We start from the raw sequence: 15021 nt of genomic DNA, 5'->3' as shown, positions 1-15021 counted from the left end.
GCTTATGTAAAAATAAGGTAATTATGCTGAAACACAAGACTTGGGTTAAAGGATACTTTAACCTTGTGTGGATCAAGTAGAAAACATTCGGCTATAAACGAAAGAAATAAGAACAATGCTATCCTGAAATGCTGTGACATGTTTTTGGAGTAGATAATCACAGCGACAGACCGACAGGATGCGCTCCCGCCCTTGCCGTCAGCGATGTTTATTTTGACAGCTCAAGCAATTATCTTTTCCATGTCCCTTCGCAGCGTAAAAAAAAAGAGGAAAAAAACAGGCTGACAGTTTCTCATGCAGAAGGTTGAAATAAGGGAGGGAATGTGTTGAAATGTTAGCTGTTAAAAAAAAAAGGGGGGGGGGGGTTGTTTTTACATGGTTTGTGGCTCTGGGAGGGATGAGCCTTGAAGAATTAGCAGGGGATGGGAGAGGTAAGCGTCGCGTCACGTCACGTATGACGTCAAGCCTCCGGGCGGGTAAGATAACATGACAGCTGAGACGGCTTTTCGTGCGATAGTGGAGGCGCCGAGCTCGTCTAGACACTGCCGCGTGGACAGTCTAGAGGGGTGGTATCTATTTTTAGACGTCTTTTGTATGCCTGGCTGCTTACAGTACAGCTCTCGCCAAGATAAACGTGAACGCATAGAGCCCAACAAAGTGTAACAGACTTGTTTTTCAGCCGATTTTACTCAAATTTTCGACTTTCTCTGCTTAAATTTTTCATGTTTTCTCAAAAAACGGCCATATAAACGGAATGGACGCATCAGAGGGGGGTCGCATCGGCGGGATTCTACTGTAATGGTACTTTTCGGGGATATATTCGCAGTGTAATATAGAAATGTTGTGGTTTTCGCGAATGTACTTACTTTTCGCGTTTTCATGCGAAATTCGCGCGAATTTTCGCAAAATTCGCGATCGCGAAAAATTCCAGGCCCTAACAATAAGTAACTAAAATTAAAATATTTTTAATCGAACATGTGAATGATCTGATACAGTAATAAAACTTCCTGTGAAGAAATTAGCTCATCTATAGTATGAGCCTTCTATAGTCATTCGTTCCTTGACATTTTAATTATTTACATTTGCCGGGAACACTGCATTCATAACATAAGTCAAGTAGAGCCAATTATTTCATGAGCAAAGACAGCCAATTTTGGTAATGTTTGAAAAGTGTACATTGTACTATATCTTTTGTACATTGTATTGTATACATAATTTGGCTCTACGAAGTAGTGTTGTATGGCAATGCTTGAAATTTGAGATTTTTATTTGTCAAAAGCAGGATGTGTATACTGACATTTTCAATGAGGTAAAATACTTTTTCATGTATAAATGCCCATAACAGTATTTCATTAATGTACTCATGAATCACTTAAACAGTTTATAGACTTCTACTGTGGTTATTTACGTGTTATTGGATACGTAAAAAAAAAAAAAAAAAAAAAAAGAATTGATACAAGATTTGAATCGTATCACACATCACTAGTAAGCATGACTTCTACAATTATCTATTTGGCGTGCACTACATGCCAATTACCGCGAAACAGACTGGAAAAAAAGAAAAGAAAAAAAAAAACAATATGAAAAAAAAAACCAAAATAATTTATTTTAATGCAGAACGTGACAAATGAGCGGATGATCAAAATTAGAATGCAATGAAACGCACAAGTGTCATAAATGGAACTCTCTAGTAGTTCCTGGTTATCATCGCTTACACTTCCCCAGGGGTTGAGCTGTGACGAGGGTAGGCTAGAGCACGAAGCTGTGCCACTCGCGGTCCGTCTTGCGCTTGGACACGGACAGGGCCTTCTTGATGGCCGTCCAGTCCTCCAGGATGTCCTCGTCGCTCAGCATGTACACGAGGTAGGGCCCGGCGACGGAGACGGGCTTGCGGCGGCCGCCGTCCGCCGCCTTGCCCCGCCGCTGAGGCCGCCGCTCCACCAGCCACAGGTCAGTCTCCAGGTCCACGCTGTGGCGGTCCTCCTCCAGCCGGCGGATCTTCTCCTGCAGCTCCCCGTGGAGGCTGTCCCACAGCAGCGCCTTGTCGCTCTGCGGCACCGCGCACTCTCTCATTCCAGCGCCAGTACGCACTTTCCCCGACGGAGGGAGTCCATACACTGGTGGTGATAACTGTGCCCTATGTGCTCTATGACTGTTGGTGGGCATGTGACAAATTACAAATAAATAAAAATAAAAATAAAATTTTTTAAATATCTCTGAACAATTTTTAAAAATAACTTACGTATTTTTCAATTTTCCAAAATACATGAAGTAAATCTAACCTCTAACCAACCACATACTGGGACTTAGTTATATCTCAATTTTATTTCTTTTTATATTTCATTTATTCAACTTTTTATTTATCAAACATAATGGCAAAAATCTACTGATAAATACCAAAAAAAAGAAGTAAGAATGCTACTATATACTTAATTTAACAACAAATAAACATGATGTACAAAGTCCTTGCATATACGTACCAAAATCTAAATAACTTGGATTACAAGTAAATTATGTGACTGCTGCAATGTGAACACCTGGTCTGAGCTTAATGTCTTGACAGCGAGGCCATCAGAAATGGTAGCACAAAAAACAGACCAGTAATTTTAGAGGTAGGCGGTGGGGGGGGGGGGGGGGGGGGGGGGGAGAAAGAGAGAAAGCCCATGGCCCATAGCAAGGTGCATTTGCCTGGAGTGATTTGTACAGATTCAAAATTTTTTACTGATATGCAGATATGCCAATAAGCTGATTCATTGATTCCAAACCAATACAAATTTTGGTTAAAACATTTTTATAAATTTACTAAATTACCTAAAAGTCTCCTTAGAAAAGCATGAAATGTATTTTAATTTGAGTAAATAAAAGAATAAAAGATCATTAAAAAGAAAGATGAACTGATTGGGATTTCTTTTTTTAAATATTGACCCATTCTCAGATTTTTATTAAAAACATCTTAATTTTTTAACAAATGTCTTTTAGTGCCATAAAAAAATCTACATGTGTTGAAAAGTCTTTCAGATGGAATGATGCAGCAGACACACATGTACTTTGCAGCAGGATAAAATTTATGTTGTGCAGAAATCATTTATTTTTATTTGTATTAACTTCTCTAAAATGATAATTGTGTTTAATCTAGTCACAAAACAAACATTCTCTGTTTTCATTTGTTTGTTGCTGACCCATTGAATTTAAAAATAGTGGCTAAAAATTTAATTATTTAATACATAACTATATAACACAAGATAATTTAGTAACAGATAACCATGATATATATTAATTCACAAAATATGAAATAAAAAAAAAAATTAAAAGTGTACAATACTATACAGAATGTAAATAATGAACTTTAATGTTAATCATTCTATTTAGATATGCTTCAGACACACTTAATAATTATGTTAATATCAGAGTATGGTACATTAAGGTTGTAAAATATTTCTATTCTCTGAGTAAAAAGATTTTTCATACAAATTTTACATTTTCAGACACCTCCTTGAATAACGTAAAAAAGGGATTTTACTGTATATGTTTGTGACAGAATGTTTGTACGTGATCGACGCATGTGTACAAGTTAATGGGCAGTGAAAAAATTTTTTCATCTGGTGGAGGGATATTGTAAGCAAGTTTTAAGCAGGGGGAAATAGACGGATTGTGAACAATTATTATTTTACAAAGTAAATGAATTCTTTGAACATTTATTTTACATTGTAAAGTAATATCTCTTATTCCAATTTAAGAATGTGTTCTAATTATTTCTTGAAGAAATTTAATGCTATATTGGTTTCAGTATTTTAAACAAATAAATTTAAAAAAAACCCTGATATTTAGGGGGGAGGGGATTTAATCATTCCTTTCCCCCTTGAATCAGCCCCCCTTTAAAGGTCCCACCTAGAAAGGGGTGTGTTTGTGTTAGTGAGGCGGAATGATAAGTATGATGCTCGCTGGTGCTTCTAGCGTGGTGTCGCCTCTTTAAGCGCAAGGCTCTGAACTAGAGCGCAGTCATCTTATGCATAGGACAACTATGAAATATGAGCAGTAACCATAATATTATATGATGGATAAGTGAAGATAAAGATGTAATGCAAGGCCCTTGAATGCTATCAAGAATCTGTTTTATGTTTAAAAAAATTGTTCTGAAAGCATGTAAATACAGTTTGAAAACAAAATATTAAAATAGAACCACTCATCCGCCCTCAGCGCATTCTTAAATGCTTTTCGTAGACAGACCCCGCTTGGATATCTCTGGCGGTTTTTAAAATTGCGTGGTTTCTCCTGCAGCTCTGCACATCGTACTTGAGTCCAATTAGACGAACCCTTAAAGTTAAACCAGGGGCGCAACAACAGGGAGGGGGGGGGGGCAAGGGTATTTTGACCCCCCTCTGAAACCTTGAAGTGGGGGCAAACAGGGGCAAAGAAAGTGCTGTGTAATCAATTTTTAGATAATAAAACTGCTTAAATAGCACCATTTTCCACCTTGAAATACAAATTTTCCCGGGGGAGGACCCCCGGACCCACCCCCCCTTCAAAAGGGGGGATAGATGATTCTTTATAAAAAGGTATATTGCCCCCCCCCCCCCCCTTTGGAAATTCAGTTGTTGCGCCCCTGAGTTGAACAGATTGCAAACTTCAGCAGCGTTTGCGTGGCACACACCTCAAAGTTCTGGAAGGCTGCCTGCTCCTCCGCCTCGTACATGTTGCGGAGGTTCTCCAGCTTGAGGCCGCGCAGACAGCCGGCCACCTCCTTCTGCTCCTGCATCGACTGCTCCAGCTGTCGCAGGGGCTGCAGGTATTCCTGGGCCCCTCCGCCCCTCACCTCCTCCAGCTTGCTGTCCACCTGCTGGACTCGCTCCCGGTACAGCCTGCCACAACCCAGGCTCCGCTAGCCACCACCAGCACTTGCCCCGGTGCCTCCCGCGTGCCGCACAGAGTCCACAGACGACGGTGGTGATGGGAGCGCTGACGGAATGAACGACTGGGGGAGGCGCGAGCATCCACTGAATCACGGCAATGCTAGTCACGTTTCCCCAAGTGTGAAAGATTGGGGTTTAGCACCACCACGAATCGAACCCAGAATACCTTGGCTGGAGGCGAGTGAGCCCATCACTCAGCCACCACTGCCCGTTCAGAAATATGAGGGGGGGGGGGGGGGGGAAGGGTGGCTGCTATCTGAACGTATAATTAAGAAACGCTCATAATAAGTTTTTGGCGACAAACAACTCTACACTCTCGTCAGGAACATCTCTTCGCTCCACATATCAATTAAATAGAACTATTCTATATTTATCTATTAAATATCCTTACATCTTGATTAAACTCAAATCAATACCCTCCTCGGAGATAAAATAAATCAAAAAACCATTTTTCCTGTGTGCATGAAAAAACAAAAGCTGCAGGTAACTCATTATGTCAAATATTTTTAGTCATGGATAAATATTTGTCCAGGTTCAACCATTAGGAGAAACTATTTTTCCTGTAAAATGTTCACCATGTTCATATGAGAAAATCATAATTTACACATTACAACAACAGTTACACAGGAAAAAGGTTAATAGTCTGCCAAATTCTCTCCATTCTTAATGTTTCTTAAGTTGCTACCACATTTTAGCAAAATTTACATGGCATTAAATGATGGACTGCTGAAAAATACTCAAAATTTCCCTCCATTGACATCAAACTTCAGTAACATCAGACTGTGATGATCATAAAGATTATCAGCCATTACAGTAGCTAGTCTCTGGAAGAAAACTTACATGAAGTGGCCAAATTCTAAGTCTTTTTTTGGTGTTTGGGTTATGTAATATATGTATTTTTATGAAACTCTCACATTTAATTACACCTTAAAATATTTTTCAATATTTAAAATGACAGGACGGAGGTAATATTCTCTACCCTTTGGTCCCTAAATTATGCCTCCAGATGAAACTCTGAGTTTCATAATTGAACTACTGTATAAATTTTCCCTTTTAACAGTTCCATGCATTTTTTGAAAATATTTTCCCTGTTCCTTGAAATATTTATAAAATACATAATCTTATAAAATGATAAAATAAGTGATAATCTTAGAGAAATTAAAGAGGTTAGAAGAAAACCTAGGACTTTATTTAAACAGCTGATCAACATCAAGTCTCAGCAGTTCTTCACATAGATAACCTGCTACACCTACCCTTGAAAACAGTATTTTTTTTTTTACATTTAATTTTCCTAACAGCATTTATTACTAGCACAGTGTAACACTATCAAGCTTGAAAAACACTGGCCTCTTTCTCCAGTATAGAAGTGGACATAAAAGGGTGAACAAGAAAGTTAACCCTTATTTAAATCTTTGGCAACCACAGAAGCAACATACATACTAATCAATCTGATGTGAGCTATCAATCATAGATTATCGAACTTGAATTAAACCAATGGAAATACGTCCAATCTCATGCTAAACTTTGTGTTTGAGGTAAAATTTTGTAATTTCATGAAATATTTAAAAACTGTGTAAATATGTGGTATCTGATGCTTCACCAATGAAATTTTCAGCACAGAAATAAATTGAATTCTCAAAAATTTCAGTGACTATAAATTAATCTTGGGACAAGCTCAAGAAAATTCTTGTCTTAAATCACATTGAATATTGTTCAAATAGCATTTGCTTGGAGTAAGAGAACTGACCTTTACAGAATCAACTTTATTACTACTCACTCTTGTGAATTCATTTTTTCAGGAACTAAATAGACCCATCCTACTTCTTACCCCTATTAAAATAATATAGCTCTCCCCTTTAGAGATTATGTTAGAGGTAAAGAATCAAGCAGCTTCCACTTCCAAAACCATTTAATTCTGAATCCTTCGATACCATTGGGATATATGAAAACTGCCAATTCTAAAATAGGAACCGAGTCAACACAATTTTTTTCTTGATGATTTTACGAACTGAACTAGTCACACTAGCTAAAACATAAGTCTTTTCACAATAGTTGCCCGCGTACTTCACGGCAATTCATACGACACAAGTTCGTAAAAAGTCAATGTGTAAAAGAAGGCATGCAATTCTTGCACGAGAGAGATAAAGCCAGTGTGTATAATATGTTATCATTAGGGGCATGCAGATTTCGCGAAAAGATTTCGAGACTAGATGAAAGTTAAAACACTGTAGCATCGTCTGTGTTTCGTGATTGGGCAAGTTTCTCCCATGTACATATCGAATGTTACAACACCAATCACAGTGATTCAGTGCGAAAGTAAACGCGTCCTGAGTGGCCCGGTCAAATAAGGCAACGACTTCTCTCGCATACGGCCGCCAATTACAAGGGAGAAACCACAGGTGCGGGTATGCCTTGTTGCAGTCTAATAAAGGTTCAGATCTTTTCGCGAAAAATACCTGCCCCTAGTTATCATCATCAAACATCCGGCAGAGCTAGAAAGAGAACGGAGGCACGGAGTGCAGTGCTTACTGCTCGCGGAGGAGCGTGAACTGGCGCTCCAGATCCATGAGGTTCTCCAGGCACTCCGTCCTCCGCCGGTCGCACTCCTCCTCGTCCATCTCTGCAACACCAGCCGCCCGCTCTACACCCAGCACGCACGCACGCACGCACACGCGCGCGTACACACACACACACACATCTCTACCTCTATCTCCCTATCTCTCTCTCTCCCCCCCCCCCTCCCCACTCTCATAAAGTGCAGCCAACTGCTACAGCCTCGTCACCTGCCACACGCAGCCACCATCACGCTGGCCTGGCATCACACACCTCGCTGTTACAATAATCAAGAAACTGTGTCCTATACGTACGTAGCGCAACTTCCTCATAAAAGCTCTTCCTTTTTTTAATGCCTTGTCAACGAGGAGGTCATTATGAGACTGATGGTATATTGTCGGGAACGATCCCAGCGTTTGCCTGGAGTGATTTTCGAGAAATCACGGACACTAGAAACAAGGATGTTTGGACCAGGATTCAAACCCTGCTCCTCCAGAATGCGAGTCCAACATTTAAGGCCAGGTGCATACAGAATAAGGCATGAAACAATGCAACATTTTGTCTTAGTAGTTGCCTTTTATGTATATATTTATACATAAAACCAATGTACAAAAAATCATAAGGGCATGGTGACACAAAACTGTCGCGAACAGACACGAGGTGACCACATCAAATGACTGCTCCATCTCGTCGCGAGCAGTGTTCTGCACAAGTACAAGCAAACTAAATTTGTTAAAAATTTACATGCACTAGTGTGTTATAGCTGAATATTTAAAGATTTTTGTAACTTTTGAATAAATATTCACTTATAAAGAATTTGATTTTGTAACATTATTAAACTGGATGCAGATTGATCAGTATGTTTAGTACAATATAGACCTATTTTATATAATCCATCGCTGAAGGAGTATCACGACAACAATTAGATTTCAAGAATGTGGAAAGAGTGTCAAGCTGTTGCGAGAGATTTTGTGGTGTCGCAACATGTCGCGTCACGTTATCTGATTCAGCGTGCACCGAGCTTAACAGTTGCATCGCCTCGCTTGGTTATCAAGAGTACAAAATTTATCAAACATACATAGATATACCCATATTTCACTGGTAAATTTGACTGCTTGATGGATTCCAACACTATATTTAAGTTTTGCACAGAACATTTTATTATTGGCTATAGATAGGTGCTTTTCACAACAGACTGAGCCAACTTTGACGATCTGCCTAAAAATACCTATATGCTTAATGTCAAACATTCTTTAGTACAAAAATGGTTCAATACGTATTTTCAAGGAATAGTGAGATACAAACTGTTTGCCAAAATACAGGTGTTTCTAAGCATACAAATGCAGAGACACGCTCCCATACTGATCTGTGTACGGGGACAGAAACTACACTATGGCCTTTACAACCTTTTCTTCTAAAACTTGTTTGATAAAATGAGCCTATTAGAAAATTTAAGATGAACATAGCAAATAAAGTTCACTTTGTGCTTACAAATATATTTATTTGAAATTTTTCAATCATAAATAACTATTTAGAAAGTTTTTTTTTAAAGATAAACATTTGGTGTCGATAAAAAAAATTTTAACTTTGAAGTTGTAAATTTTTATTTGGTTTGCTCTTTAATTTTTTTTGGTTCAAATGTACATTACCACAACATAGTTGATGTTTAGAATATCTCTTCCCCAGGTAGAAGAGGTTTCTGACTCGCACTTCCACGACTGGCACCTCACCTGAGCTGTCATCGGAGTCGCTGGGCGGCTCGCTGCTGTCGCAGCTGGAGGTGGACTTGTCAGACTCGGGGGAGTCCCGGTCCATCTCCTCCCCGTCGCTGTCGTCATGGTCGTGCTTGATGACCAGCATGGCCGTCACCTGCAAGCACCCGCACACAGCCCTGTCACCCGCTCTCCATGTCCGCACCGGCGCCGAGCTACGGCTGAATGTTACGTCAACATCGGAGTCACTGTGGGCATTGAAGGGTCATGTGATGAGAGTGGCATTGAGGGAATCAATGGGTGGGAGGAAATGTGTGAACCACACAAAAACCCATTGGCTCACTACAACATCTCCCAATTGCGAAACATCTGCAGGGTTCCTGATCTCTTACTCTAAATGATTTTTCCTGAAATTTCCTGAATTTTCCTGTTTAAATTTTTTTCCTTCCTTCCTTTTCTCATTAATCAATCTTGCAAGATAAACTTGTAAGCCACATACAATATGCCAAATTCACTAGAAAATGTTTGCTTCAAACTTAGAAACAAAAGATTATTGCTTGTGACGAGGAGAATGACTCATCGACATATGATCGTACATTTGATTCCTTGATTGAACATGTAACAATTAATGATGAAAACAAATAGTTTTCAACTACGGATTAATTTGTGATTAAAAAGTACTGTTTTTAAGAAATAAGGTAAATGCAATGGTATTGAAAATACTAAACCATTTGATAACTAACATTCTGTTGATTTCCCGGTTTCTCCCAGTATTTTCAAGACAACTTTTCAATTTTCCGAGTGTTACCTGTACGCAGGATCCCGGATCTGTATTGGATTCTGCATGAAACCAAACCCGAATCAATTTGGTGGAAGAATGTAAGTTTGTTTATTGGGTTTCGACATTGCATGGTTAATGCACAGAGGTTTAAAGCAACACGACCCCAAGATTATAGTGAGCTCTGAACCAAGAACCCCTCTGAAAGGTGTGTGATCTGACTACTCAACTACCGTGGTCCCTCATAACTAGAGCCTCTTGCATACTGCAGTGTGCACTTATACTCTGGCGCTACTCACACTCTGCGGCCCGCTAAGGCTCGGGCAATGGTCCGTCATGCCAACAGGCAACCACTACCAAACTGCTTAACAAATTTAAATAAAAATTATATTACATTCCTTCCCAATTACAATTTGTGAAATTATTCTTTTCAATGTCTGTAGATGACACCTGGAACTGAACTTATATACTTAATTTCAGTTGCTTGTAGTTATGTGCTATCACAAACCAAACTGGCATAATATATTATAAATAATATACACAGCCCTTAAAAAACACTAATTGGGCCACTAGATTTGTTTAATTTCTGTTATTACTAATGGCCAACTCTGACCTACATTGTATCATGCACATTAGATCATTTGCTAGCTGAAAAGTTGTGTATGAATTAAATTCTTTGCAAATAGGATGGGAGTGGTGTATTATAATAGAATATATATTGGATGGAAAGTTATGAGAAATTACAGATGTCCAAGAACTGAGCCGGGAAGTAATCCATCCTTCACTTTTCCAAGTTTGGAATCATACTAATCATATTGGTGTAAAATTATGAGATTGTTGATTTCATTGATAATTCTAAATTTTTTTTTGTACAAAAATTAAAAATTCCAAAATATTTTTTTTTCCCCTCTTGGTATATTTTCCAATCATCATCTAAAAGTATCAGTGATACTTAAAAAGGTTTACCGCTTTGATGAGTGGTTGAGTTGCCTACAAATACTCTGAAACTATGTTAATGTTGGTTAGGTTAGGTCAACTACGTACATTAAAGTACTATAAAAAAGTAAGGACGGTTGGTTATTTTAAGTTAGCTCCATTATTTGGTAATTCTGAAGGAAAACAACTTTTCTGGAAAAAAACTTAATTCCAAAATGCTTTTTTTTTTTTTCAAATTCCTTACATGATTTTGAATCTTTTCTAATATTACAGTTTGAACAAGTTGTTAGGTATATGAATACTACTACTTGGCCATAATTTAGTTTAGTACCAGAATACATTTAATTACTTCCTACAATGTTTTATAATCATTCTGTAACAGCGCATTATATCAGAACAAATGGTTAACATAGCCATATACGAAAAATGGTATTTTCGGGTTAACGGCTGGTACATTTTTGTAAATATTACGTAATGTAAGTATACTGATGTAAATTGGTGCTGTGTTTTAATAAAATTGCAAGTTTTTTCCAAGAGAGATTGTTGTCACCACCACCCTGTTCGTTTGATACTAGCTGTAATTAGATCCCGTGGTTCTCCAGAGATCCTTAGGAATACAGAATAGCCGAGACATTTCTTAAAAACAAGTATATTTTGTATAAGTATGTTTTGGCCGGGGCAAATCTGTTTTCCAACCTTATTTGTGGTCTACATCAAGTGAATATTTTGCATTATTAAAAAATAATCACTTAAAAGTGTTAATAAATTAGGATTCACGACGAATTTCTACCCTTGAGAGCTTTAAAAATAAAAGTAATTACTTGATATATAACCACATTAAGTGAAGTATTCTTCCTGAAACAAAACCGCTGTATCATCAAATTTATATTCAAAGCTAAGTTACGAAAATATTTTGAAATATTTTGCAACAAATGAGAATCAGCTTATCTTAACTTACCAACAGTAGTTCATTAATGTTAAATGCACATCATTTAATTAATAAATAATTTAAAAATGTAAACACTTTTTTCATCTTATTCATAGATTCAACAGTACAAAATGACAACCAAAACATGCTGACCATTATAAATAAAATATCAGTTTTTTTACCACTTACAAACTGTACCAAATCGTTTTCAGCGTTTATTAAAAGCCAAGAAAAAGTTACCTTTATTTATGTCAAATCCATTGACCTATCCTACCCATGGAGGTAATAGTCTATGGAGTGGAAGCGTATAACCAAACTTGAAGCATCCTAGCAGACGATGTTGAAAGACAAGGATAGAGCTAAAGGTGGCAAAAACGCCAATGTTTACATTATTTTGAATGGCACCGTTTTAATTTTTCGCTGAATATACGTAATGGTGAAAGCTTGTGCAACTTTTGGTTGCACTAATAGATTCGGCAGTTGTGGTGGATTAAGTTTCCATAAGTAAGAAACTGTTATTTTCTTTTTGTAAATGTATAATGTGCGTTCATACAGCGAGAGATAAATTTGGCTTTTAAATTTTCCTAACCCAATTTTATGTGCTGGTGGACGACGTAAATAGTATTGTAAATAGTAAATGTATATGTAAGATATTATATTTATGAACATGTAAATTTAATGTGCTTTTAACGGTCGTTACTTAAAATATGGCGAGTAAACGGAGCGCACACGTACGACGCAAGGCAGATGCACTTAAACTTAATATTTTACATAAATTTTATTCGGTTGACTACAAGCTTGTCATTGTTTTGTCTACCAATTGATAATGTAGTAAAAGTTCCATAATCACGTATCCAAGTTGATATCTTGGTCCTGATGGCATGACCCTGTAATATCTAACTGCAGTATCTCGAAAACCAGTAGAAATTTAGAAACGCCGTTTTCAAGGTAAGTAGAGGAACGTCATTAGTGTTTAAAAAAAATGTATTATCAGAATTTTATTATTTTATTTACGGAAAAACCGCGACCTAAGAATTTTACCCTTTGTTTATTGTCACTTGTCAAGTGTTTATATATAATCAAATAGGTAACTTATATTGTGAAATATAACTTTGCTGACGAGTCCTATATACTACTTGTACCATATTTGTGTAAAAGTGTAGTCTCCTGGAAAACAAATAATTTAATTGAATTCAGTGGCTTCATAAATTAAACATTTGGACTAGGTAAGTTGATTAGCAAAAAAAAATGTGCACATGAACAATTTTAATTATGCATAAAATCACATTGGCCTACCCTAGGCACTTTCAACTGTTGATGTAAATTAAATTTTAAGGAATATTAAAACAGCATGTTTATTTATTCACAATGCACGAATCTTGAGAAGTATCTACATGTAAACATCAACACACACTGTGACTTACTCTACACTTTCGCAACCTTTGTACAATTTTCTCATTAACTGTTTTTAAAAAAATGTTTTATTTGACTACAGTTTGCAGCATAGCATTTCGTGGAATCCAAAAACTCGTTTGAATTGAACATTCGTTAGTTTTGCTTATTACTGTTCTGTGGTTGTAATCTAAAGTATAGTGTCGATTTCATAACACTTCGCATCAGTCGTCGCAGTACATCAATAATAATATTCACAGTAAAAAAACAATATCTAGACAATGTTAAAAACCAAGTATTATAGTTGCTCGTTGTATTAAACAAACATGCAGAATCGTAAATACTTGAATGTGGTATTGGCAGTTCGTACACTGTCTGTAATTAAATCTTTCCGTTACCGTTTAAATGTGAAAGATATGCTAGCCCTCCTGCGTGGTTCTTTATTACTAATAATATAAAAAGAATAGTTTCATATTTAAATTTTTTGCACGCACATTTCCTAAAGCGTCATACAAATCACATTGCTGTCTGCTATTCTTTTGCCACCCGCAATATGGCGGTGCATGTAAACAATCGTCGTGCGCATGCGCAGTCCGAAGATTTTATTTCGGGTACAGGCTTCATTGATTACCCTTGAAAAGTACGCCTGCTTCCACTCCATAGACTATTACCTCCATGATCCTACCGACAAATTTTCGTTTTCAACTAGATAGGTATACATAATTTGAAATGAATGTAGACTAAATGGAGTTTTAAATTTTCTCAATCATATTAAGTTGAACATGTAACTTAAAATAGGTTTAAATTCTGCCACGCTATGAAAATTTATTAATGACCTGAGTTAGCTCGAACTTTTCAACAATAAAGTTATTTATAATTAAAATAATACCTCAAAGTTGTCACCAAACCGTCGGTGCTCCTTCAGGTCGCACAGATCATTAATTTCCGTCGCCACCTTAATGGGACGTGTGTAGTAAGAGTAGGGTAGTGCGGCGCGTCAAACGCAGCCAGAGTTTGAAAGGGCAACGAGCCTTGTGCACCGATCGCCTGTGTTTCGAATATTACAGGCGCAACCCATGGGATTCATGTATTTATTTCCAAATACAGGGTTGATTAAATAAACTAGTTCATCTATTCACTTTGTAATGAAATAACAGATATAAGTTAAAGGTTAATGCATTTAGGTTAAAGCATCCTATTGTTGGCACAGTACCATTTATTGGCACTCTTTAATTCATTTTCAAGTAATAAGCTTTGCAGTGTGCTAGCTGCACTGTTTCCTGTTTTTTCAGTGATGCCAACCTTTTGTTTATTACTATCAACAGTTTCCACCCACGGGGGGAGCACAAGGTCATGCGATTGACGAGGGGTATGATGCCTAGAGGGGGCAGATAATCAGCTGGAACTGCCCGGCCGCCATATTGGTATATTTCACTTTCCAAAAAACACTCATAAAATTGCATTGGGCAGCTTCAAAATTGGTGTAAATGTGTAATTAGTAAGATGGAGGTGCACAAGGCTCGTTGCCCTTTCAAACTCTGGCTGCGTTTGACGCGCCGCACTACCCTACTCTTACTACACACGCCCCATTAAGGTGGCGACGGAAATTAATGATCTGTGCTACCTGAAGGAGCACCGACGGTTTGGCGACAACCTGCTGCAAGGCCTCGTCCGCAGCGGGGGTCCACCGGAACTTAGTGGCTTAAAACTAACATTTCGTGAATATATTGATATAAAAAAACGTGTACATGATCTGCTACCTTTATTATTTCATGTTACTAGATGTGGGATAAACGAAAATGACTTGTGTAG

The 15021-nt window shown here is 37.7% G+C and overlaps 1 protein-coding gene across 5 annotated transcripts; it reads right to left on the bottom strand.

Moving 5' to 3' along the window:
- Window positions 1–1581: 1581 nt before the first annotated feature.
- Window positions 1582–13847, bottom strand: LOC134533046 (breast cancer metastasis-suppressor 1-like protein-A). 5 transcript variants are annotated; one of them, XM_063370220.1, is made up of 5 exons: window positions 13704–13847; window positions 9194–9332; window positions 7440–7530; window positions 4652–4859; window positions 1582–2049 (listed from the first exon to the last, which is right to left on the bottom strand). In XM_063370220.1, the coding sequence occupies exons 2-5, from the start codon at window positions 9321–9323 to the stop codon at window positions 1750–1752; spliced, it is 729 nt and encodes a 242-aa protein (XP_063226290.1). In that variant the 5' UTR covers window positions 9324–9332; window positions 13704–13847; the 3' UTR covers window positions 1582–1749. The 5 variants fall into 5 exon arrangements, with proteins under 5 accessions (XP_063226290.1, XP_063226289.1, XP_063226291.1 ...); XM_063370219.1 differs by lacking the exon at window positions 13704–13847 and adding an exon at window positions 12058–12224; XM_063370221.1 differs by lacking the exon at window positions 13704–13847 and adding an exon at window positions 12007–12045.
- Window positions 13848–15021: the final 1174 nt, after the last annotated feature.

Source organism: Bacillus rossius, chromosome 6, assembly GCF_032445375.1.
Source record: "Bacillus rossius redtenbacheri isolate Brsri chromosome 6, Brsri_v3, whole genome shotgun sequence".
Taxonomy (NCBI): Eukaryota; Metazoa; Arthropoda; class Insecta; order Phasmatodea; family Bacillidae; genus Bacillus; species Bacillus rossius.
The sequence above is the reverse complement of the archived record's forward strand: the minus strand, read 5'-3'. Positions and strand labels throughout refer to the sequence as shown.

Coding starts and splice junctions, on each gene's coding strand:
- LOC134533046 (XM_063370217.1), bottom strand. CDS start 11,767: ATGATACAGCGGTTTTGTTTCAGGAAGAATACTTCACTTAATGTGGTT. Junction 9,333..11,710: donor TTAATGTGGTTATATATCAA/GTAATTACTTTT, acceptor GGGTGCTTGCAG/GTGACGGCCATGCTGGTCAT. Junction 7,531..9,193: donor CGACTCCGATGACAGCTCAG/GTGAGGTGCCAG, acceptor CTGGTGTTGCAG/AGATGGACGAGGAGGAGTGC.